The sequence below is a fragment of the Bactrocera neohumeralis genome, chromosome 4, assembly GCF_024586455.1.
Source record: "Bactrocera neohumeralis isolate Rockhampton chromosome 4, APGP_CSIRO_Bneo_wtdbg2-racon-allhic-juicebox.fasta_v2, whole genome shotgun sequence".
Lineage (NCBI taxonomy): Eukaryota > Metazoa > Arthropoda > Insecta > Diptera > Tephritidae > Bactrocera > Bactrocera neohumeralis.
Window position 1 is genome coordinate 29,295,067 of NC_065921.1, and position 26,778 is coordinate 29,321,844.

Consider the following 26,778-nt stretch of genomic DNA (forward strand, 5'->3'; position numbering starts at 1 on the left):
GTAAATACATTAGGGTGAGCAAAAAAGCAATATTTTATTTGAAGCTAGTTTTGTTTGTTATATAAGAACATTAAATATTTTAAACTAAAAATTTCCCATAAATAGGAATTTTGTACTCTACAAGAATCTGTATATATCTGTAGGTATATATTATTCCAAAGGTTCAACATTTTTATAATTTTTAATGAACACAAATTTTTTAACTGTTATTTTGATGGGAAACTTTAAGTGCTCACCGTCACGTTGCTGGAAAACTTGTTGCCCTGTACATAGCTTCCAATAAATTCGCCATTAATTGTTTTTTTTTGGCTCACCCTAATGCACACATATATGTGTTTGCTTAATACAAAAACAACATAGCATTCACATAAAATAACAATGCAACGCTGTGTGAATGGTCACCACACTTGCATATGTCATTTTCATTAGAAGCCGGGAAAAACGTTATTTCGCCGACACAATTGCAAATGCCGAACTTATCCCATGATGCAATTTTTCGCACTTCCGCCTTATTAAGAAACTCCTTAAAGCCAAAAAGGCCACACAAAGCACCTGCAAAGTAAACAAAAAATCAGAAAAATTATATTTATGCTACAACACTGTAAATGGCTCACTTTGTTCGATATACAAATCCCGACGAGCTTGCGAATATGACATGGCTAAGAGCCGATGTTCACGATAAACTTCCGAACAATGTTGCGTCGACAAAATTTCATAGACAATTTGTGGACCGAATTGCGGCGCGCAGGTGTGATGCATCAACACATAAAGTATTAGAATTCTATAAAATATTGTGGTTATGTGCAACTTTAAATAAATTTATATATACTAATTAACCCACTGATGCATGCGACGATAGCCGAATGTGGGCGCATTGGAGCTTATGACCTGAAGACACTGTTTCTCAATTGCATCGCACTTATCCAAAGAGCTGATATGGAGCAGACAATAGTCTATGGAAGGCTTTAATTACTGCCTCATCTGAGCTGTCGAATCGAAATTAACTCACCTGACAACGTTGAGCTTGGAAATCCAGTATTTTGCAACTTCTCGTAGGACCGCTTCAGCGTTCTATATTCCAACTCGGTATTAATTTGATCTTCAATCACAGCAGGCTTAATCAACCGGACATTCTTTTGCAGCAGATTATCCAGTCGACCGATACCGTTCTTAACTATAAATTTAGCTCGAAAAGTTGCGATGCGTTTCAAAATGTCCTCATAAAGTTGGTTTTCGAAGCGTGTGGGCTCATAAAAACGCACCTTTTCTGCAAACACAAGAAAATTAAGTTGATTTCATTTGCAAGCTCTCACTGCCGGATTTTGAAAATAACATACGTTTAATTATAAACTCGGCAAAAATGAGCGAGAAATGCATATTTTCATCCCAAACTGTACTCCGTTCCATATTCGAGAGTAGGTTCTTGACTATATTGCCCAAATCTAAATTATCCGCCTCGGTCTCGCTTACACAGAGTAGTATTCCCAAAGCAAACAAGGTGAAGATTATTGCTTTTCTTTCCAAGCACAACATTTTCGAACGGCTTTTACAATTGTTTTGATTCGATGTAACTGTTTAGAAAGATTCCAAACGCCAGCCAAAGCCATTCAAAGCAAAGTACAACAATTGTGCATCAGCATGACCATTTAGATCTCACTACGCACATTCAGACAATAATTTGTCACTATTTGCCCGGTCCAAGTGCTATGCACTGAAAGAAAAATTTTATAAACAAGTAAGGAAGGGCTAAGTTCGGGGGCAACCGAACATTTTATACTCTTGCAACTTACAAGAGTGAAAGCCAGGGAAACACCTTAAGGTGTAAAACGTAAACAAGAAGATCGGAATCTAAGCAATTGTATATATACTCTATAACTCATACACTGACCGATAAATTCGGCTTAAGATTTGTTAAAAAAACAAAAATTATACGTGGTATGTGGGACCGACCCGATTTTATCTATTAACTATTATCATGCCACATACTATAAAAATGTTCTCTGGGTTTCGTCAAAGTACCTTACTTACAATCAGCAATCACGTGGAGTACACAGCGGGAAGTTCGAAAATCCATAAATTGAATATATGGGGGTTAGATCAAGTTTTCGCCCAATTTTATATATTTTAGACACAAAGATATACCGTTATAAGCAAACATATATTGAAAATTTCATTGAGATAACTCAAATAACGGCCGATATATCCAACATAAAGTCACCTGTAAGTTCAAAAATCTTTATATTAGGTAAAAGGGGTCCCAGGGAAGTATTGACTCGACTCAGTCCAATTTTGATACATAGAGTTAGTATTATCAGGAAAGAATTCTGTCTGAATTTTAATTGTATATCTCACACAAAAACCAATATTTTCGGTCAAAAGTCAACTATTGTGTCGAAATCGGTCGATCGGATATTGGATTTCAACAAAATGTGGGCGGAGCGACGCCCATGGTCCAATTTTTACACCGGTGAAGGAAGGACCTCTCCGAGCCGTTCGATACCAAACGAGGTTTCAGACAAGGTGACCCCCATTTGTGCCACTTCTGTAATCTTCTGCTGGAGCAAATAATTCGAGCTGCAGGCGTACGACGATGATCATTGACCTTAACATCCGCGTTAGTTCTGCTTTCTCCAGACTAGATAAGGATGCGAAGCAGATGGGTCTGGTAGTGAACGAGGGCAAGACGAAATATTTCCTGTCATCAAACAAACAGCCGTCGCACTCTCGACTTGGCTCTCAAGTCACTGTTGACAGTCATAACTTGGAAGTTGTATAGTAGATAATTTCGTCTACCTTGGAACCAGCATAACGCCAACAACAACGTCAGCCTCAAAATCCAACGCAGAATAACTCTTGCCAACTGGTGCTACTTCGGACTGAGTAGGCAATTGAGAAGTGAAATCCTCTCTTGACGAACAAAGACCAAACTCTATAAGTCACTTATTATTCGCATCCTGCTATATGGTGCAGAGGCATGGACGAAGACAACATCTGATGAGTCAACGTTACGAGTTTTCGATAGAAATGTTATGCGGAAGATTTATGGTCTTTTTCGCATAGGCCACGGTGAATACCGCATTCGTTGTAACGATGAGCTGTATGAGATATACGACGACATTGACATAGTTCAGCGAATTAAAAGACAGCGGCTACGCTGGCTAAGTCATGTTGTACGAATGGACGAAAACACTCCAGCTCTGAAAGTATCCGATGCAGTACCCGCCGGGGGAAGCAGAGTAAGAGGGGAAGAGACCTCCACTACATTGGAAAGACCAGATGGGGACGGACCTGGCTTCGCTTGGAATCTCCAACTGGCGCCAAGTTGCGAAAAAAAAGAAACGACTGCTGCGCTGTTGTTATAGAAAAAGAAGAGAAAAATGAACTTTGTCGTAAACATTTCACCCTCCCTTTGACTTCCGCTGATAAATCGTTTCAATTTCTGGGAATTGGGCGGCATCATTGTTTCTGTACTGACTCATCACGGTCTTCGTGTACACTCTCACTCTCATATTTCCTTCACTGCATGCTGGACGTGGTCTATTCGTTCGAATATTATTCAATAATGAATGCGTGGTCTAAATGTGAGCGATGGGGTTGCGAATAGTGCGCTCAGTAGACCGATTATGTTGACCATAAGTTGGGCGAAGTACATACGCCTTTTTTTAGTAGTTGTGCAGAGGGCGTGGCACCAAAGGCCTCACCTTTTTTTCTCTGTTTAAAAGTTGACTTATACATTTTATTTCAACAGAGAAAGTTTTTTCCAGTGTAGCCCATAAATCCAACCAAAAGTTCATCATTTTTCTTAATACAAATAAATTGATTGCAGATGCTTTCCAGCAAAACCAACAAACGGACATTTGTGTTTATTTCTAAAGGTCTTACCGCACATGCTGGTTTAAAAGCTCCGCATTAGATTACGCATACATACGTACAAATATACATACATATATACAAGCATACAGAACAATGAAAGATAGTTAAAATTGAAACTTAATGTACTCGTATCTAGCAACTGCATATATACATACATATGTATGTTTTTCGTACCTAAGTATTTGTAACTATATACAGATATGGACTTAGTTCAATAAAAATATAAAATATTATTAATAGGAAAGTATTATATTGTAAGAATCATATGAACATTTCCATATCCATATGTACATTCATATGAAATTTGTAGTTAATTTTAATTACTGTTAGGAATATACATATGTATGTATGTATGTACATATGTATTATGGGGTTATGAGTAGTCAAAATTTTCAAAAAATCGTTTTACTTCATAACCTTAAAGTATCATGTCTTAGAAATATTTTGTGAAAATTTGAAATTAATCCGACAAATACTTTTCGAGTTATTCGATGATTGTAAGTTTTTTCGAAAACCAAGGAAAAATTTTTATAAGACCATTTTGTTAATAAAAATAAAATTAAACAAATTTGTTTTCGTTCGATTAATTTTAGATGAAGCAACAAGGATTAAAGACTGATATCTAGGTACATAATAGAGCCTTTGGTATTCGAGTGACGACTAATCGGATGGGGTATTAGTTAATATTCAAATTTAACGGAAAAGGTTTATTATCATTCGAAAGAACATTCTTTGTCATTGTTTTTTTTTTTTTTTGAGGAATATCTCTTTTAAATGTTGGCCACGGCTACGTCTCAGATGGTCCCTCCGAATGACTCGCGTGATGTTTTGCTCCAAGGCCTGAATCGAAGCGGGATTATCCGCATAGACTTTAAACTTTACATATCCCCACAGAAGAAGGTCTAACGGTGTGATATCACACGATCTTGGAGGTCAATCAACCGGCCCAAAGCGTGAAATTATCTGCTCACCGAAGTGATCTCTCAATAAATTCATTTATTTCTGCGATGTGTGAGAAGTGGCGCCGTCTTGATAAAACCAAATGTCGCCGTTCAAATAAAATACTCGTTTATCTTGGCGCAATATTGACGGTAACTTTCTCAGCGGCATCATTTTTGAAGAAATATAAGCCGATGATTCCACCGGCTCACAAACCACATCAAACTGTTGTTTTTTCTTAATGAAATGACAGCCCTGGAATCTCTTCAGGTTGCTCTTCGTCCAAAATGCGGCAATTTTGCTTGTTTACATACCCATTGAGCCAGAAATGGGCCTCATCGCTCAACAAAATTTGGCTCGAAAACGTTGGATCTTCTTGGAACTTTTCAAGAGCCCATCGAGCGAAGCGATGCCGCTTGTGAAGGTCGAACGGCTTCAGTTCTTAAACTAAAATTACTATACACGGGGTTGAGCAAAAGCATCTTCTTTTCAATGTACAAAAGTTCGAGGATTCAGCAGTTAATCAATTTGGTTGGCATAGAACTTCACAGTACTTGAAAATATAAAGTAAAAAGTTCATAAAAGCCTGGAGACTTTACACGAGACGGTTTGAACGTCTTGCATGTCCTTCAAAAGCAAAGGCTAAAGTTTTTATTAAAAATATATTATTCATAGCTTTCAAACATAGATATAGAAACAAACAATAAACAATATATTTTACATATTTTAATAAAGTTAAAGTGTTATTTTTTTCAACACACAAATATTTAAAAATTTATTTAATTTTACTTAAAAATATTCCAAATAAATAAAGACAGTTGTTCAATTTCGCCTTAAATCAAAAAGAGCATAGCATTGACGAACTGCACCAACAAAACGACGTGCTTGTGGTCCGTGCAACGGCAATTTCTCTGTATATCGCTGATTAAATGTGATTTTATGCAACCGCAAGTGGCAGCACTTTCCCAGTCTATAATTTTTGTCAATTCTTCGACATTAAGAAACTCCGCAAACCCAAAAAGTCCGCAAATAGCACCTGTGAAAATATAAGTAATAATATGACTTTTATAAGTAATACAGTGGGCCCCAATTAAGATTAGCTGCATTATTTTTTCACAAAGTCAATAACAATTTTTTTTTGTTAAATATTTGTAAATTTATACGCACAATTTGTGTACCATATGTTCTAACTAAAAATATAATTTTATTTTTTAAGTGTAATGAATTTAATTGATCTGGCAGCACTAGTTCAATGAAAATATTATATAATAAATAAAGAAATATTAAAATATTTTATTGAACATATTTAAGATGGAAAAAAAATTATAATTCAAAAAAAATTTAAGAAAATGGCAACTCCGAAATTTATATGTACATATGTATGTATATGTACGTTTTATAAAATTTTATAAATTTATTTTTATAATTTTTTTCTTATATCTTGCCAATTATCGATGAAAAAACTTAAAGAAATAATTTCAGAAAATTAAAAATCTGGCAACACCAAAATTAAAAAACATTAAATATAATTTTTTCTTATATTTCGTAAAATTGTTATGTAAAAAAAGTCAATGAAATAATTTCAGAAAATTACAAATCTGGCAACACCAAAATTAAAGAACATATAAATATTATATTTTCTTATGTTTTGCAAATTTTTAATGTTAAAAAAGCGTCAATGATATAATTTAAAAAAACTAAAAATCTGGCAACGCCAAAATTAATAAATATTAAATATTAGTTTTTTCTTTGGCAACACCAAAATTAAAAAGTATTATATGTGTACAATCTATTTTTTTCTTATGTTTTGTAAACTTTCAATGTAAAAAAGCGTCAATGAAATAATTTCAAAAAATTAAAAATCTGGCAACGTCAAAATCAAAAAGTATTAAATATTAATATTTTCTTGTATTTAGAATTTTTTTCTATAGTGTAAACATTGTGCTCCAAATCCAGTTTTTTTTTTAATTTCGTTTTTAGAATATTTTTCTAACATTATTACAGTTCTCTATATATGCGCCGAAAGAAAAGAAATATTTTGAGACAAGACTTACTCTGTTCTATATACAATTCTTGCCATTCTTTGCTGTCAAGCGTGGCGATTAACTGATGTTCACGATACACCTGCGAGCAATGCTCGGTGGCCAGAATTTCGAAGGAGAGTCGGGTGCCATAAAAACGTGCACAATTATGGTGCATAAGAAAGAATAACTGTAAAGCTCTATAATGGTAGCAATGAATTATTTTTGTAAAAATAATAATGCTCAATATGTATGTATATATGTTTGTACAAATTATTATTATTATAAATAGTCATTTACAGTTATTTTTGGTCAACTCACTGATGTGTACGCCGAAAACCATATGTTGGTGTGCTGATTTTAATCACGGGCAGACAAGTGCGTCGCAATCGTTCACATAGTTCCAGACCTTGTGAATGCATCAAGCACAGACCTGTTCGACAAAGAAATAAAATAAATATAAATTATAAGCATCTGGGGACCTCACGTTATGATACACTAGAGGAGGTATCGATAGAGACCGCAGAATCTGTTAAAATTCGCATCAAGCTCAGGCATCCTAAAGGATGACTACTCTTCTTAGACCTAGCAACTGATAGAGTTCAGGTCTGGTATCGTAAAGGACCAAAACTGGACTATGCGTGGCTTATTGACCTACCAAATTAACCTAACCTAACCTAACCTCAATTTGGTTGGATCTATAGTACTTATGTTTTAATTTATAACCTCTACATTTGAAGCTCATCACACAATCCGTTAGCTTCTATTCCATCTTATGTAATTATACAAAAAAATATCAAGGATACCTTACGAAAATGATTTACAAATTCAAGAAATATTTACAAACCGCAATTAGTTTCGAACACTTTAAGAAAATACCATTGGAACTTGGTTCTGCTTCGTAATACAGTGTCTGTCAAACATACCTGCGAATGTATCATTCGGGAATCCCGTTCCAAGCAGCGTTGAATAATTTTGCGCCATTGTTTTGAATTCCAAGTTTTTATCGATTTGATGCCGTCGCAACGTGAAACCCGTTATCATTAGATTGTGTTGGAAGACAGCTTGTAAATTGTGCGCACCAAAGCTTTGAATCACTTTCATACGTATAGAGCTAATTTTTTCAAGAATTTCCAAATATAAACTGCCAATCGCCGTGTCCAAAACGGAAGATTTTTGTTGTTGCACTTTTTCTGTTCGAAAGCGGAAAGAAATTTGCACTTTATATTTGTTATTTAACAATATTGTGGATATTTGAAGTTAATTAATAAAGTATTATTATCAATATTTTTAATTATTTATTATTTTAATATTAATATTTTCCAAAATTTTTCTTTGTTTTTGTATTTTTTTTTAATTTTTTTTTTTAATTTTTTATTTATTTATTTTTTTTTCTTATTTTATTTAATTATTATTATTTTTTAGTACAATTTTCATCTATTTTTAGATAAATTACAACTCACGTTTTACCAAAAACTCAATAAACAACAAAGCTGAATCGACGTTCTCATTCCAATAGCCGTCTCTCTCTATATTATTGAGCAGATTTTTGACGATCTCCGACAAATGAAGAGGCATTGTTGTTGTAGGACTTCCTGGCCAAATTTCCGAAATGGCGGCTGTGTTTACAAACAAGTACGCTAATATACTTGTAATTACCGTTAAACGTTTCGCAGCGCACAACATTTCACTATGAATTTCAATAGCGTTTGACGCTAATTACTTAATTGTGCTCGTCGTTGACGATGGCTTCTAACAGAGATTTCGAAATCAAAGTGCAGCATCAGCTGCCACTTGTCAACACGCTAAACACTTGTGGCCTCTGTATTCACATGAGTATATAAATGTTTGTTTGTATGTACAACGGAAGGCGGCATCTGCTAGATGTAAGTCTATGTAATACATAAAAGTAAGTTCTCAAAAGACTTTGTTAACTGTTCTTGTAGAACGGTAGTTCAGTAGTTCACAGAGTATCTCAAAAAGATAGATAGATAATAAATGTCCTAAGGTCTAGTTTCCAACCCTCAGTTACAAAGACTCACATAGCCCCAGCACATTGATAAATTCCAATATGTATACTGGGTGCCACTGAGGCGATATGAGCCCTCTGCAGAAACATTGATCAAAGGTCTTTAACCTTACGTCTGCAGACTACTGTGAAGTCTATAAACAGGTGATCGGGAGTCTCCAGCTCCACATCGCAGAACCGTCAGCTTGCACAAAAGGCTAGGACCACGTTGCTTCTTGAGCTTACAATGGCTATTAATTGTGCAGTACGGTCTCTATCCCTTACCGGTACTGCTACAGTCCTTTCCTCAAGTATTCTTGCCACGCTCTCGTGAGACGTATTGTCAAAAACACCTTCGCTATCTAGGAAAGAAGCCATAGTCCACTTGTTCGAGTCCACAGTAAAGCGCTGTTTTGAGACTATCCAATCTCTGTGAAATGGCTTGTGTTCGACCACAGGTTGACACCGGTTTTCCCGAAATGTCCCCGGAAAATGCGCAAGCACAAGTGCCGTTGCTCTTTCTTCTACGCTGGTCGTATAGGTCTCATCAGACCTTTTAATAGCTAATATTCTCAGTTTGCAACCCTGTGCAATCTTACTGCCTCCGGTGTTGAAGAGACATTTTCTCAGAAATTTCTGAAACTGTGCTGTTTTGTTTTATTGTAAATAGTTAGGTTGCATTTACACTTCTTCCCGTTCCCCGTACATTTGAGCTTGTTAAAAATCTTCAATACCAGTTTCCTGTGTTCTGAGAGTCTGCTTGATTCTATCTTTTGGTTATCGTCTTTAAAGGACAGCTGATATGCATCTATGATGGACTGGTTAAGCGTAGACAATGTGCTTTCCAGTTCTGCTCCAGCACTTCTGTCTAGCTGCCCATTCCTAGTACCATTCATCCCCTACGTATCCCGCAAAGCCATCCAATACGTGTTCTCAAGAATACGTCAGTGAGGGAGTTGCTTGACCTTTACTTTCAGTGCGAATCTTGCGATTTCATGATCTGACATGAAGGGTTCTGATGATACCAGTTCGTTACCCAAAGTAAAATCTAGCACCTACATTATATTCCTTGTAACGAACGTGAGTTCGTGAGTGTGTCAGTACTGCCCATTCCTTATAGTAGGTGTTCGTATCAGATCCTTGGGGGCAAATCGTACTTTTTGCAGTAGTCCAATAGACTATGCACGGTCTCTGGGAGTGGTGTCGTTGTCTCCCCCGGAAAGGAGGCCATTGCCAAAACAAAGTCCACACCTTCGTTCTCCTTAGCCTGTTCATCGATCAGATCCTGTATTAGGAACTCTGAAATGCAAAAGAAGTCAATATTATTCCGAACTACTCTACAGGTTCTAAATATCTTACCAGAGACTCCCTAGTATACATTATTTGCATCCGCTTTAAAGCTTCTGACCTCTCCTTTGTAGACTGATAGTTCCTGGATTAGCAAGATACCCAGGTTATCCGATATGAACCTGAACGCGATGACATCCGAGGCTAACACCTCGAACTGTGAAATCTTCTAATTTGAACCGAGTACGTAAGCGGTACAGTCCCGTCTTCATATCTGAGAGGGGATTGTCAATTCCTTTAACTTATTTGGGTAATGTTTCTATAGCTACCCCAAGAGACATAATAGTGGAAATCATTTAATGTAGCAATTTCGAGGCTATTTTCAGTGGCATCCATGGCAATTTGTTGTAAATCACAATCAGCTGTTTACTATTTTTTTTTTTTTGGTTGCTCAGGGAATACGAATTGACGACTTCCTGTTATTGTTGTGACCGCATAAAATATTAGAAAAAACCCTATCATAAAATATAGGTCTTATTTGTACAAGAAGATAGTCTATTAAATATAGTATAGTTACTACTTTCGCAAAGAATTCAAATTGCATCTTTTTTATACTTATTCATCAAGAAGTATTTGCTTAGTAACAAAAATTCCGTTGCAGCGTTTCCCGAAATTAAAAATAATATTATGGTAAAATCATGCATGCATAAGAAATAAACACTGTTTTCTCAAAGAAATAAAAACTCTTATGAGTTGTCATTTAAAAGCGATCGTCATATTAAACTGGAAAGCTTTAAGAACAATAATTTAAAATTACTTGCAAAAATTCAAAACTGCAGTAAATATTTATGTTCTACCCTAACAGCTGATATAAGAAAATTGACGTTGGTTACTTAAAGCAACGAAACACATGATAATTTCGGAAACATACTTTTACAATGACTTATGAATTTTTAATGAACATGAATCGATTATATAAATTAAAAAATAAATTAGGCATATTTGACAACTAATTTACAATATTAAGGTTAATTTAACAGCCTATATTATCAGCTAAGACCCAAATAATAAAAGTTTTTTTTTAAGAAATTAATAGAATTAGTAAAGGTACCCTGTGTGTGTTCAAGCAACGTTAGCTGTCATTATTGACATCAGGTTAATCAGTAAATCATACAAAGGGGGATTTTTACGCAAGACAGTCCAGAAAACTACACTGACAACACTTTTGTTGAGTCGAGCGAGTTTTCATCTGAATAGTAGTTTTCAATGTGTTTTATTATTACACAAAAGAAAAATAAAATTTCTAACATAAACTAGTGGTTAAAAGCGTTTGCTGTGTCTATAACGCATTTGTAAATAAGTTATTTGTTAGACTTTTACGGAAAGAGCTGAAATCGAAAATATAAAAGGCATTCTATAAAAGCATCAAACATACAGGCTAAAGCAAAAAATACAAATGTCCGAGAACAAAGACGATATATTAGCGACTTTTCAGGTAGTTAATTTATCATATAATTGATGTTAAAAAATCTCGCAGGTAAAAAGTGAAACTAATCAATTAAAATCAGATAATGATTCCATGAGATCAATTCGTATATGTACCTAGATATTAAAGTATCTATATAAGTAAACACATGTATATATAGATGAAGGATTGCTCAATTGTATTAATTAATGTGGCTTTGATATCAAGACGGTTGATGGACAACAGGATGCAAGTTCTATTAGTTTGAATGCCAACACGCGCACTTACTAATTTAAGCTGTGTCATGCATAAGTCTGACTGTGAAATGACGAAGAATATATGTGTATACATTCAAGTGTCGCAGTACTCGACTTGACAAGCATTCTCTTATCCAAATAAATAAAAGATATTCTCAGTTGATTATTTTCTAAACAATAAAAAAAGAAAATAACTGCGAAATTTTTTAAAATTATTCCTTCGAAAAATGTGTTTAATATACAATAACTTTACAATTTTATATTTAGAGTATCACTGGAATAGATGATATCGGTGAAGCTTTTTCGCATTTGGAGGAGACCAACTGGGATTTAATGGTTAGTTCTTGACTTTCTTAGACAACATCAAAATAATAATAAAATTTAATATTTTTAGACTGCTATTCAGCGCGTCATACCACAGGATGATGCGCCAACACATGATAGAAATTCATCATCAGTTTTTACAGAAAACTCATCTGGTTTCTCAACCACAACGGCCCTTAATGATTTATCTACAAATGCGGGGTCATCCAACTGTCGCCAATGGAACTCGATTAATGGACCTAATGTGGGTTTAACAGGTGAGTCAGCGCTATATATATAATTATGCTAATATAAAGTAAGAATTCATAAAATTTGTTGGTGGTAGTTTCAAAAGTAGGATTAGTGTGTGGCTAGGATTGGAGTTCACAATTTAGTTATGGCTAAGGACTATGTGTCAGCAACATGATTCAAATACTTGTTAGAGATAGTACAATGGCAATCTATGAAATGATGTACTTGAAGATGTATTTAGGTAACACAAATGACAAATAGCTATCCAAGTAAGATCAGTCGATTATTGAATCAATCCAAAGAATAGTAAAAGTAAATATGAAATTTTAGACAGGTATTTTTTACATTTTTTTCTAGTCATGTCAGGTAAAATATATAAACTACAAAACTACACTAATTGAAATAAATTCATATACATATATTATTTTTAATTTACGTATATCCTTTTGTTGTCGGCAGCTCTATATTTTTATTAACAATTTCGAAACATTCTAATAAATCATAAATGTTTTATTTTAGCATCAACTTCCGCAGATGCTGAAATAATTGATCTCACGTCCGACATGGACTTGGACCCGGCAAGGCACAACGATGTTAAGACTTTGATACTAAACATACACTACAATGAAGGTGTTTACACCATACGTCTGCCATCAATTGCTACAATTGGTAAGCATTTAAAAACCATTTACATGAATCATTGACAATTGTAACCATATTATGGAATATTTGTATTTTTTTTTAGAACAACTAAAATTAAGAATAGCAGAAGAGACAAGTGTGCCAGTTTGCCGACAAGCAATTCGTGGTTGGCCGCCAGCGAAACTGCAAGAGGCACGAAAAATAACCACGCAGTTGGGCAATTTAGATCTAGGACCCGAAAACGACTTGATCTTACACAACCTAACCGAAGAAGGTTACATCGATACAGAAAAGTAATGAAACTACTATTTACATTATCGCAAGAGTCTATAATTTATGCTTTTTTGTTCTATGCACAGCGAGGAGATAGCACAGCGATTACGTGACACATTCAAATTGACTATTGTAGAGCAACCCAGCGGGAAAACCATAACATTACCATTTTTAGGTAGTAACACTATTTTGGAGGTTAAAACAAAAGTTTATTATGTCAGCAATATAAATGTGCGAAATCAGGAATGGGAAGGCTGGCCTTCTAACTGTGATGACAATTTAACTTTGGCCGTAAGTTGAGTGCTTTCGCAATAAAAATATTATAAAAGCATCAAATATCAAATATTATCAAATATCATCCATAAATACTTGTTAATACAACTATATTATTACTTTGCAGCAATCTGGCATTGGTTTGTCACATAATTTTACACTGCGCAACAAGTGTGAGAAGAATATGGACATCGCTGGAGTTTCTAATAATTTAAATATTAGCAAGTAAGCGCTTAGTCTAACAAAGCATGCATTTTTAATTTAATTTATTTTTATTGCAGTAATACCATCGAGACTGACGACGATAACAGTTTAGACGATGAAGACGGTTATGATCCCTTACCAGATGAGGAGCCTGCACCACCACGCAGCCGGCACTTAAGTAAATATATTGAATATGCACAGTTTTCTTGAGCTTGAATTAAACTTCGTTAATTTACACAGTTCCAAATAACATTGGCAATGAATGCACAGGTTCTATAGAGTTCTTCGACAACTACCGTGAACGTTTCGGTGAGCCGCATCCCGTATTCTATGTCGGCAGTTTAGAAGATGCTATACGCGAAGCTTGTCACAAGCCAGCGCGTGAGGTAATTGAGTTACATTAATGTGCAAAAAAAAATTCTCATTACTAAACACATCTTTAATGTATATTTACAGCGAAAATTGCTTGCAATTTATTTGCATCATGGTGATAGCATTCTCACAAACGTATTCTGTGATCAAGTAATGAAAAATGAGCGGATCATTGAAGCATTTGCGCAGAATTTCATACTCTATGGATGGGACTTAACATTTGAAAGCAACAGAAATATGTTAGTTAAAGCTTATACTATAATTACAGTTATTTAATATAACGTTTAACTAATCCGTTAGGTTTCTATCTTCGGTCACTGCCTGTGTGAGCAATACAGCATCCATAACAATTAGTACAAAACCAGTTGATAAGCTACCGTCGATACTAATTATAGGTAAAAGTCGGCTTTCCGGCAGATCTTCATGCGAGGTGCTCTCCGTTGTGGATGGTGAGCTATACAATCCACGCCATATTCATACATATTAACAATACACACCCTTTTTTTGCATGTCGTTTGATAGGCAATTCAGATTTAAATAGCTTCTTGTCACGCCTTATGGATGCAGTGGAAATGTACAAATTACAGTTAAAAGACGAGATACGCGAAGAAGATGAGCGTGCCGAACGTGATCAAGTCAAGGCTGAGCAGGATTTGGCCTATCGTGAAACGTTAGAGGCCGACATGGCCAAAGAAGCCGCCAAGCGTCAGAAAGAAGCTGCAATTGCCGCCGAACGCAAACGAATAGAATCGGAACAAGCAGAAGAGGAGGCGAAACGAGAATCGATACGTTTGGTGGTGCGTATTTCGTACAAAACTACTATACTTTATACAAATGTTTATGCAATGCTTATATAATCTCACATAACCTCAACTTTCCATTCAGGCTCAACAATCACTACCGCAAGAACCCTCAGACTCTGATACTAATGTGTCCACGATACGCATACAGAAACCAAGCGGAGAATTTTTAGAACGAAGATTCTATAAACACAACACGCTGCAGGTAGTGAAGAATGATTTACAAAAATAGAAAAATATTAACCTCAAAAATTTTTTTTTTATTTTACTATTTATTTCCTACAGGACATCTTAAACTTTGTCGCTGCCAATAATTATCTAATCGAAGAAAACAAATTAATCCTAATATCTAGTTGGCCACGTAGCGACTTAACAGCCATCGACCCAAATAAGACGCTTGAAGAGCTGAAATTGTATCCCCAAGCGAAAGCCGTGCTCGAGGAGCGATGATTTTTATTTGTAGCAGCAACAAACCAATTTATACATCATATAATGTAATAATAGATTTGTAATAAAAAAATTGCGGGTCCAATAGCAACGGACCGGCAATACAAAAATATTCATTTTAAAATTCATTTCAAATTCAATATCCAAATTCACCAACATTCTGTAACAACGAATGCATGGTGAATAGTTAAGCGATCGTATCTCAGGTCTGTCTGATATACATATGTACATATGTATGTGCTTAACGGAAACAAAGCTTTTCTTATATACAAAAATTGACACCGCTCGTGTGCGTTGGCGTACAACAACAACAATTTAAGCTTTTCAAAGTACAACCAGTCTGTTTTTCGATGCCGTTTTCTATATTCGAATAGTTATGAAAGTAAAACAAAAATATTTTTGCTCTAAATTTAACTAAACTGATTTATGGATAATACCTGTATGAGCACCTAGTACAAATACTAGAATTATTTTCTAGCTAAATTTGTTCATTTCAAACTTGGCTTCTTTGTTTCTCTTCTTCTTCTTTACTGGTCAGTTGTCTCCGAACACTTGGCGACGAGTTTCTGTGAGTGGTGCAAGCGGAAAATGCAGCGTTCGTTAGAGCAGAGATACTCGACTAAATTCTGTGTGAAACTCGGTAAATCTGCGACAGAGAACGTTTGATATGATCAAGCAAGCTTACCCAGATGTTACTTTAGCAAGAAGTGGTGTGTGGCACCAGGCCTTTTTGAAGGGCCGAGAAGAGGTCGGTAATGAAAACCTTGCTAGGAGACCAGTGACTTCGACAAACACCGACAATATGACTCGTGGGCGTAAAGTTTGCACTCAGACCTTCGACTAAGTATTCGTTTAATTACCCAGATGTTAAATTTATCAAAATCTGCGATTCATGACATTATGACGGATCACTTGAACATGCATTTTTGAATAACCATCGGGAAGACTTTACGCAAATTGCTTGTTGGCATCGATTCTAGTAGACTACCTTATATTAGACAGTGAAATGAATTGGATATTTTGCCTTTCAAAATTTCCCAGCGTTGAAACCCCAGAAAACAAGTTATTTCTCGAGGTCAGCATTCAACCGAGTTGACTCCTACCAAATTCAGCGTGTGATCACCATAGGGCGAACGAACTTCATACTTATTTTTACGTTTTATACTCTTGCAACATGTTGCTAAAAATAATCGAGCTAGATATACAGTTGTATATAGGTATACAAATGATAGGATGATTAGACGAGTTGAAATCCGAGTGATTGTCTGTCCGTCCGTCTGTCTATCTTTGAAAGCGATAACGTAAGTTAATATTAAGATATCTTAATGAAACTTAGTACATCTGTTCCTGGGCAAAAAGTTTACAGATGGGCGTAATCGGGCTACTGCCACGCCCACAAAACACCATTAAATGAAAATTTACAAAATGCCATTTCTAAGCACTAAATTAAGATATAGAACTGTAAGTTGCCAAAGGGGATCGCAACAACAATTGACCTTTGTAAAAATGGCCGTGGCCCTGCCCTCTAAGAGATTTAATATGCATACTATATCCTAAACCACTTAAGATACAATATTCAAATTTACTCACAACAAATCCTATAAGAACCTCTAACCACAGTGTGAAAATTAATGAATTCGGTTTGCAACCCCGCCCTCTCGCCATATAACGGTGTTTTTAAAAACTACTAAAAGTGCGATAAATTCGTAAATAAATATGGCAAAGACATCAAATTTAACACCTACAAGAAAACTTTGTAGAAACCGGAGTGAAAATTGTTGCCGGGGTCAAAATTGGATGAACGTGGCACATATCGGTGTAAATCCCTTTTTCAGGACCTACTCGACCGATATGAATCAAATTTGGTATATAATATTACCTTGACATTCCTATGCTCCAGTACGAAAACGAGGAAAGTCGAACTACAACCACACTTACTTCCCCAAAGTTAGACCTTCCTTACTTATATTTTTATTTTTTAATTATACAAAAATTTAATTCAAATGTTAATTCAATTATTTTTCTTATGCATTATTTCCAACCCTGCGTACAAATTCTGCTCTAACAGCTTTTCCGTAAACTATTCGGACAATGTTTGAACTTCTTATATATATTTATACCGTTACTTTTCAACTTTAAAGGTAAATAAATGCAAACAGAAAGCATCCAAGTTCACAGCCCGAAAATTAGTACCTTGAAATGAAAATCAAATAAACTTAAAAAGTTTAAAAACATATACATACATACATGTATAGTATATATATTTGTATAAAATATCTTTTGGAATAAATTATTTTAACAATGTACAACAGAAGAGTTCTTAAGAAAAACAACTGAAATGTGACAACTTCAATATATGTATGTACATAAAAATCAATATGATAAGGACTTATGCTAAAACAAATGCTTTGAGGTACAAGTACATTGAATTATAAACAAATTGCCGCCATTGCAACACGGGATTTCGAACATACATACGAGTACATACATACATAGCACTTTAACATATACGAGTATATTGTAAACTTGAGCAAATTCCCTTGGTATTTATTATTTCAGGTTTTCCAGATTAGTTTTGAGCTAAGTACAACGGCCACTTCGCTACGACTTAATGCACCGTGACGGGTTTAGTTACTCTTGAGTTTGTTGAACGTCTCCTCAATGGGTGCGAGCACCACAATCAACACCAGCGCAACAACAAAGAGTACAACACATATAATGTAGGCGGCCAAGAGACCCTTGCGGAAGCCGGCGTACTGCAAGCAAAGAGGTTTAGAGGTTAGAAATTTCACAAGAAGTAATGTATACGAATATGTATGTGTGTGAGTGTGCATACCGGCGCATCCATTTTGCGCTCCATGCGGTGGCCATTGCGCATGCCATGATGACCCATGTCGCTCATCTGGAAGGCGTTCACATTTTGCGTCTGCTGGCGATCGGCGAAGCAACCGGCAATCTGCATGCACAAAAAAATCTTTAAAATGAAAACAATGTCACGAAAAAGAAACGCATAGACAGTTGCTCAGGTGAATAGAAAAGAGGAAAGTAGAATTCATAAATATACACAAACGCGCTGTACTTACCGAGTAAATCAAATGCACAATCACGTGCACCACCACGAATGCGACGAGTATCCAGTCCATCCACTCGGGCAGTTCGGCTTTGGTCAGTTTGACAGCGAAGAAAATCGTAACGACTGCAAGCAGCACAAGCAATTAATACACTAACAACAAAAACACAAAAAAAATAGAGTAATCTTACTCGATAGTATGTGCGCCAGATTTCCGCCCAACCAATGGGTCCAGTTGAAAAGCGGGCGATTTTTGGAATTCGGCGCGGGACGAAAGAGTGCACCGATCGGTTGAATAAAGCAAATGATGGTCGTTATTGTGCCGAGTATCGCATGGGGATTACGCTCACCGGACCATTCGCCGATTTCAACGAATATAATGATGAAGGCAACGACCGTCAGTGACCAGGTGGTGACCATGCAAGCACGATGCCACTAAAATCATTGCGAAAAATTATTAAATTTAAATCTGCTTTTAAAAAATGTGAGTGTATGTACATATATGTATATAAGTATATTAAAGCGGGTCGATTTTTTTCCTATAAAATCGCGTACGTGGGAAATATTCAACGGATCATTCGGAACAACTTTGCTTAAGAGACTATGGGTCTGCTTCCCCCGGCGGGTACTGCCAGAGCTGGAGTGTTTTCATCCATTCAGACGGCATAATCATATGCTGGCTAGTCTCTTAATTCGCTGAATTATGTCAATGTCGTCGTATATATCACACAGCTCATCAATTCATCAACTGCGGCATTCGCGGTTGCATATGCGCCAAGGACATAAATCTTCCGCAGAACCTTTCTCTCGAAAACTCGTAACGCTGACTTTTCAGATGCACCTTACAGCAGGACGGGGATGATGAGAGACTTATAGAATTTGGTCTCTGTTCGTCAAGATCACCTGTTGGCAAGCTGTCGTTGTTGTTGATCTTAATAATGGTTCCACGATAGACGAAATTATCTACGACTTCAAAATTACGACTGTAAACAGTGTCGTGGGAACCAAGACGCAAGTGCGACAGCTATTTGTTTAATGGCAGGAGATATTTCGTCTTGCCCTCGTTCACTACCAAACCCATTTGCTTCGCTTCTTTGCCCAACCTGGAAAAAGCAGAACTAACGGCGCGGTTGTTATGGCCAATGATGTCGATTTTATCAATAATAGACTACCTCTTACAAATAGGTTACGTTAGGTTAGTCTCGTAGGCACATAATCCACCAGTCTTAGATGGACCACCGTTACGTAGATCATGAAAAGTACTCATACTTCAGAATGGCAGTTCTTGGTTTTGCGGCCTTACTACCAGCACATCATCCCGTGTGTCATATCGAGGGGCCCCGAAATATTTAAGTCTTTACCTTGCCAATGCGGGACAAGTACATAAGAGATGCTTCATTCCCTGGTGCCTTGGTTGTGACATTTCCAGCATTCATCTCGATCTGTCTCATCTACAGTCTCTTACATCAAGAATGGACTGGAACTTTGTGTATTTTTGGTCTACCGCTTTACACATGATAGATCATCTCATCGAATTTTAACCTTCCTTGCCATGCCCTTGTTCAAATCGTTGTAAAACAATGTATTTGTTTACCATGTTATCGGATGACAGCCGTACAGCACTCTGGCCAATCTCGTCCACTATCTTATTGCCATCTTTGCCTTTGTGACCTGAAGCCCAGTAGAAGTGAAGTCGCTTGTTTCTGGCGACACTATCCACTGCTACCCTGCTCTCCAAGACACTTTAGGCTAATATGCGATGCGAGGTTACGGCCTTCCCTGCTGCTTGGCTATCTACATAGATATGGACTTTGCAGTTGTCTGCTGTTGTATTAAAGACTAGCTTTGTGACTTTCACAATAGCAAAGACCTCTGCTTGAAATGTACTGCAGGGATGCAATCTTACAAATAGAGTCCAAATCTCTTCAATCAGAATTTTCTCTCTTCTATTCCGAGAGAGTTTAATCCTCTCGTACCCAAACGTAAAAGCGCTATTTTTCTCGCAATAGAACGAAATAGATTAGGAGTTTTTGATCAAAGTTGATGACATAAAAATGCCAACCACAAACTGATCAGAAAATAGCCAATAACACGGTTTCAAAAATATTCTGAAGAATTGTTTTTTGCATGTGAATGATGTCGAGGATGTCAGAACACCAGAATTGCAGATGAGAAGTATATTTGTATATAAACTGATACTCGGACCCGAATGCATTTTCGACAACGGACTGACAAGGCAGTAAGATTCCCTAAAAAAAGAATTCAAACTTCTGTATTGAATATCTAGATACCCGATCCCACGGATCAGAAAAACCCCAGATTTATCCACCGACCATAACCTCGGTAGCATTCCCTTAAAACATTTTTTGTCGTTATTTTATACTTTTAGGACGCTATGCTCAACCCTAGTGACAATATGTCAATGAAATGTTTAATTTTTACTTACCACAAACCATTGATCTTTTCCGCACATCTGTTTACCGACCCAAGTTTGTTTGAAGTAACGCGCTAAAATAATACCCAAAGACGTTGTGCCAATCCACGCTATCACCATGAAAGCACCATGTAAACGCAATAGCAATGTGGAGGAACCAGAAAGATCCTGCACAACAGCCAAATTTATAGGACTGCCGGATGGCAAGCGACCAATGTCATGATAGCCGACGCTATTTTCTGTCAGTAGAAACCAAATTTCGGTTAATAAATAAAAATTTTATATTTTATTTATAAATTTCCAACCTTTAAGTCCGGTTCCACTCGCTACCAAAAGGTGATAATTGTTGTTCAGCAAATCAATGGTTTTGCCTTGCACTTGAGTTACCACATCTCGTTGCACTTTGCAATAGATGATACCGTCCACAACCGACGATTCCAGTAAACGCGCATTATTCTGGGGCTGCGGGCATACATCAAATAATATTGAGATTTGGAGATCATAATTATGAATTTCATAAACTTACCACATTGGCTCTGTTGGAGGCATAATTTGGAGCACCTGAGGTGTATGACGAATATAGATTCACCTGACCATTCTGTGGCACACACTCTGTCACCAAGTCGTCACCCATTTTAGCATCCTCCGATAGGCCCAGTGCAACGTAGGCAGCACCATCTTAAAAAAAATCGTAATTTTTTAATAGAAAATAGATTACAGATAAAATATGGTACGAGGGAGTTCAGTTCGGTGGACGTAAGCCTTTAGAGCCAACACTTGAAGTGCCAATTCGAAAGAAGCAGGCAAAATATAAGTTTTTGAGTTCAAAACAATAAAGACCAGTATTGAAATCATTGTTCTGGTTTCGAGTTTCAAATCTAGTTTCTTATCTGGGTTAAAAAGTGTTCGATAAAATCGTAGTTACTTAAGAAAACGTGTGAAGCATCCACTGCATTCAAAGTCTTGAAAATCTTATAGTCTTATAGTTTTGGACACATCACGGGCCCCAAAACCCGTAATTTGCCAATTCGTTCGTATAGTCGAACGATACTGATATTCAAGGGTTCACATCTCAAAAAGTTAACCAAGCAGCGTGTTTTAACGTCTCGGTCATAGTTTCCGACTCATTTCTCTTCAAATGGATTCCTCAGTATTCCCTAAAAGTTTTGGATTCGTTAGTGGATTTAGAAGACACCCAAACGGAAGGTCTAGTGTCGTAGAATCGTGGCTACGAGATGGTCTAATCTCATTGTCAAGGAATCAAAATATTATGGTATGTAGTCCATATTAAACCGAAGATCGCCTAAACTGAGACCTTCAATTTCCTATCAGTATAAAAGTTTTGTCACGTTTCGATACTTCTGTTGATCGAGACATTTACAGCAACATCAAAAATTTACTAATGATAAAGAAATGTTGATAAATGAGCACCGGATTATTTACAGAAAGAGATTTTGAGCAAAGTTTTAAAATTTGTGACCACTGAAGCGTATTTTTCCGAAAGCGGTGGTTCTATTGTGGTTAGCAAATTGAGGTTAGGATTATGTTTCGAAAAGATCTCAAGTTTATTTTTTTATTTTTGTAAGATTCAGTAAATCTGGTGAATAAAGTAACTAACTAACCGATATGCATAAAATCTACAAAACCCTGAACATCAAGACTCTATGTCTACAAAAATATAAATTTTCATAACTCACCACTTCCGGTTTTCAATTCAAATTCATACACATCACCACGCACCGTAATCGCTGACATAGCTTTGCACGACTTCGTTGCAATACAGCCATCCGGAAAGCCAAAGCAAGTTTTACTAACCCCACAATCAGCATAGAGCGGATCCTCTGCTGTTGCTCTCACCTGTGGTACTACCGTTTGCGGTGTGTAAGGGCCACGTGGTGGCGGTGTTACATAAGGTTTGCGTGTAGTCTGTGGATATGTGTCTGTAGTGTCGCGTCGTACAATCTGCACCGGGTCCGATGGTATACCGACCCAGAACGAATCGTAGGCTTGAGCCACAGTAGCGCTGAAATTGACGAATGAAAAACGAAGCATAAGTAATTTATTTATGTACATTATTGCATATTTGACCTACTTGAAGACTACATCGCCCAAAAAGTCTACCGGCGAAAGCCATTCTAAGCTCACGGATTGCTTTGGTCCTGGATTTGTGTGCGTAACTGAGTTTCCAACTGAGTTCTCACAGTTCATCAGCTTAGCGCTGCCATCAGATGGTGGATTAAATTGACCGATCTGCAAGAAGTTTTGAAAAACATAAATACAGTAGATATACACATATATTTACTTTCACAGAGCCCTAGGAAAACTAGGCTAAAAGCGAAACTAACCACATTAATACCCATTATTACAAACGGGAAATATAGGTCCAACATATTTTGGTTATTTTTGAATATTTTTTTGGAATATTATAGAAAATGGCTACCAACAGAGAATCTCGATAATGTAATTTGTTATTCTTTTTGCGTTTTAATTCATTGGTTGAATCAAAGGAGTGGCATTCGGCGCCAAAATGCTTTCTTAAGACTGTAATTCATTCTCATTTGGATGCGAAAGTGCATTGTGAAGAAGAAGTGAAGTCTTTTGAGGCAATCAGATTCTTTTAAATAGCATTTCACTTAGTTAAATAATAGGGTATTAAGTTTGTAGTGTTGTGTAGTTGCCTGTGGTACACACGAAAAGTTAAACCAATTTTTGAACAAAGTTGATGTCATCCAAACTGGGTTTGTACTTTGGACTTCACTCGGGAGTTAAAGTGTTTAAATATTGTGGAGTTTTTTGTTTCCATGTACAAGCAATTTTATATTTTGTTTTTGTGTAGCATTGCCACACGTCAAAAACGTGATACGCTGTTTGTCAGGAAAACATAAAACGCTCGAATTGTAAATTTGTACTGGACATAATCCAATTTCCTGAATGTTAGCTTGTAGCTTAGCTTTGAGCAGATCAACTAGTTCCGGTCGCGAAGATAATTTTTCAAATGAGATTGAAATAAGACGTATTCCATGACGCTTTTTAAAATGTTGAAGCCATCTCTAAATTTTTTCGAAAAACAGCGTCTCGTTAACATCTGTGAAACAATGCTTTCCGATTACCAGAATGTCATGAAAGGCATTATTACTGGCGATGAGTCCTGGATCTATGCTGACGATCCGGAAACAGACGATATTGTGACAAAGATGTGACGAAACCGAAAAAACCACGTCAAAGCAGGTCAAAAGTCAAGTTATGCTGACAGTGTTCTTCGATTATCGAGGAGTAATGCACTCCGAATTCTTTCCGATTGTTTTGTTCGTGTTTTAGAGCCATCTTATTCAAGTTTCCGAATGTTCGAGTTATCGAGTGTACGAGTTTTCAAGAGTGCACTGCATATTCTGTTCAGGGTATAATTATATATATTTTTTGAAGTCGATATTTCATAAAACAAGTCAGAACGTTAACTTCGACTGCACCGAAGCTATAATACCCTTCACAAATACAAAAGGCTTCTTACAATACTTGTATGTCAGCTATATGCTATAGGGATCCGTTCTGAACATTTATTTCGGAGATTGTCTCACCAAATTTCGTGAAGATATCTCGTAAAATGACAAAGTCAAGCACTTGATTTTTGTATGTCAGCTATATGCTATAGCTAATAATTTGGTTGGTTCCACAAAATAAGCAGCTCCTTAGGAAGAAAAGAACGTCTGCAAAATTTCAGATCGATATCTCAAAAACTGAGGGACGAGTTCGCGTGTAAACAGACAGATGGACGGACATGACTAAATGAACTCAGCTCGTCATGCATATTTTTTTGTGTATAATTTATAGGGTCTCCGTTGCTCCCTTCTGGGTATTACAAACTTCGTGGCAAACTTAATATACCCTAATCAGGGCATAAAAAAGAAATAATGATGAAAGAGAAAATTGTCACTGGTAACTTGTAACCAATGTACCTACTATATAAATACATACATTGTATAGTACATTAATTCAAACGCAAGATTACTATCTTACAATTAATGAAATATGTCGTCAAAGACAAGAAGCACTAATAATTATATACAAACACACATATGTATGTAAAGTACTTGAACTTCTTCGTGTGGAAAGTATAGCATTAGGGTGGGTAAAACCTCGAATGTTTTTTTTTCTCTTAGTACTCTGAAAAATCGGTTGATGGACAGCTCAAAGAAAGGCTCTCCAAGTATAAGCTCTAACTTCGAATTGCTTCCGCATCCACCATATCCACCACAAATGGTCACCGTGACTGTTTCCTGTTCTCAGATCAAGGACAACGAAGTAGGATCAAGATTATGTCAAACGATTTGTAAGCATTAAACTCGGGAGGTCGGATGTACTCTAAAAATTGATATCTCGCTTCTTACCTGCTGCAAAAAAATCCTGTTCCAAAGATTTTGTAGGAAACTGAATGCTCTACAAAACAATCCCTTACGTTTTTTTTCGGAAACCTAACCGTTTAAAAGATATTAACGGTTGAAGTTTGACAATTTTAAGGCAAACTTTCTTTTTTTCTTTAAAATTCTATAACTCGATGAAAAAACATCATTTCAAATGGCAAAGCTCATAGTCTTAAAGGAAATTCACTGAACTACAAATATTGCCTCTAATTTTTTTGTTGTTATTAGTTTTGTTTTCCTTTGATAGCCATTGATGCTTGACGATGAATACCTCCGTTCCCACCAACTCGGGTCTACGTAACTGGAACGGACCCAGATTTTTTATCCGGTCAAGGACTGTCAACTCGGCAGTATTCTGGCGTTACAACCACAACAACGATGAATATCTCGTAAACGGATAATTTAATCAAAAAATTATGCACTTTTATAGAGCAGAAAATTTCCTACAAAATCTATGAGCTTTGCAATTTAAAACTATTTTTTTGTTCATGGAATTGTAATAAAATATTTTTTTTTTTTACCCACCCTAATATATGTATATCTATGTAAAAATATATATGTACTTATTTGGTTGTGTGTTGCAAGCATAATTAATAACTCACAATTTGATGCGGCGAGTTGCGATTGCGTGCCTGCACCACGAAACCCCCGAAACTTAAGCCAGGCGGAACGCCGACAATGTCCACACGCATCGTTTGGCCTTGTCCAATTACCGATGACGATGTTTCTATTCGAAATGGTGGCAAAGAATCCCGCGGCGGTATGCCACCACCATGAAATGGCAACATTGTGTCGCACACCGTTTCCGGGGCACCTTGGGGCAAGCTCATTGTCGGTGTCCATGATAGCATTTGCACTGCGATTAGCACCACACTCAGCGCCAAGCTGCTTCTTTTATGCGCAAACATCTTATAGACTATAATATTGACGAGGGTATCTGTTTATTTATTGTGCAATATATGTAAGTAGGAGCGCCACCAATCTGGAAATAAAAGAAATATATTTTTAATATAATACATATGTATGTATTTAGGTGTAGGTGTTTGTAAGCATTTGACAATCGAGTGCGTTAATAAATTACTCCAACGTGTATTTTGGTGCTTTTCTTCAAGTACCTAATTAGGTTTGTGCACTAATTACGTACTTAATGTGCTTGTAATAGTATATATAGCAGTTATGACCCCTCTGAGAAATTTATTCAGTATACATTGTGACAAAAAGGTACCCGGAAATTATAATTTGAATTCCCCTGGTAAATGATATTTAAAAGAAATTTGTAGTGAGGGACGACCTTCGACCCTGCAACTGATGAAAATTCAAAAAAGTGAAGGATATGGTGCTTGAAAATCGTTAGGCAAGTAATAGAGAGATGGCAAGAAAGCTCGACAGCTCTCGCTAGTCCATTGGAATGATTTTGGTGGATATTTTGGATGTGAAACA

The 26,778-nt window shown here is 36.4% G+C and overlaps 4 protein-coding genes across 6 annotated transcripts in view; 1 reads left to right on the plus strand and 3 right to left on the minus strand.

Annotated features, from left to right (window-relative positions):
• Window positions 1-295: 295 nt before the first annotated feature.
• Window positions 296-1,604, minus strand: LOC126754991 (uncharacterized). Its single transcript, XM_050467231.1, has 5 exons — window positions 1,338-1,604; window positions 1,010-1,267; window positions 842-953; window positions 615-781; window positions 296-552 (listed from the first exon to the last, which is right to left on the minus strand). The coding sequence occupies exons 1-5, from the start codon at window positions 1,531-1,533 to the stop codon at window positions 341-343; spliced, it is 945 nt and encodes a 314-aa protein (XP_050323188.1). The 5' UTR covers window positions 1,534-1,604; the 3' UTR covers window positions 296-340.
• A 4,041-nt stretch (window positions 1,605-5,645) lies between these two features.
• On the minus strand, window positions 5,646-8,519 carry LOC126756416 (uncharacterized). The gene is made up of 5 exons (XM_050469478.1): window positions 8,297-8,519; window positions 7,760-8,026; window positions 7,155-7,266; window positions 6,867-7,033; window positions 5,646-5,848 (listed from the first exon to the last, which is right to left on the minus strand). The coding sequence occupies exons 1-5, from the start codon at window positions 8,517-8,519 to the stop codon at window positions 5,646-5,648; spliced, it is 972 nt and encodes a 323-aa protein (XP_050325435.1).
• A 2,821-nt stretch (window positions 8,520-11,340) lies between these two features.
• On the plus strand, window positions 11,341-15,528 carry LOC126755695 (FAS-associated factor 1). The gene is made up of 14 exons (XM_050468442.1): window positions 11,341-11,623; window positions 12,118-12,186; window positions 12,245-12,431; window positions 12,925-13,074; window positions 13,151-13,340; window positions 13,407-13,611; window positions 13,721-13,818; window positions 13,875-13,975; window positions 14,038-14,183; window positions 14,254-14,408; window positions 14,470-14,618; window positions 14,692-14,966; window positions 15,055-15,174; window positions 15,255-15,528. Exons 1-14 carry the CDS (start codon window positions 11,585-11,587, stop codon window positions 15,417-15,419), a joined length of 2,049 nt encoding a protein of 682 aa, XP_050324399.1. The 5' UTR covers window positions 11,341-11,584; the 3' UTR covers window positions 15,420-15,528.
• Window positions 15,529-17,632: 2,104 nt separating this feature from the next.
• Window positions 17,633-26,778, minus strand: part of LOC126755477 (putative ferric-chelate reductase 1 homolog) — a 28,910-nt gene continuing 19,764 nt past the window's right edge. For 2 of the 3 annotated variants that reach the window (XM_050468066.1, XM_050468065.1), the window contains exons 2-11: window positions 25,941-26,320; window positions 23,013-23,170; window positions 22,618-22,943; window positions 21,447-21,598; window positions 21,226-21,382; window positions 20,933-21,159; window positions 18,678-18,921; window positions 18,500-18,612; window positions 18,253-18,390; window positions 17,633-18,172 (exon numbers count right to left, since the gene is read on the minus strand). In XM_050468066.1, the coding sequence (XP_050324023.1) occupies window positions 18,044-18,172; window positions 18,253-18,390; window positions 18,500-18,612; window positions 18,678-18,921; window positions 20,933-21,159; window positions 21,226-21,382; window positions 21,447-21,598; window positions 22,618-22,943; window positions 23,013-23,170; window positions 25,941-26,246 (1,950 nt within the window). In that variant the 5' untranslated portion in view covers window positions 26,247-26,320 and the 3' untranslated portion in view covers window positions 17,633-18,043. The remainder of the gene's footprint in view (window positions 18,173-18,252; window positions 18,391-18,499; window positions 18,613-18,677; window positions 18,922-20,932; window positions 21,160-21,225; window positions 21,383-21,446; window positions 21,599-22,617; window positions 22,944-23,012; window positions 23,171-25,940; window positions 26,321-26,778) is intronic. The other variant, XM_050468067.1, reaches the window with a different exon arrangement.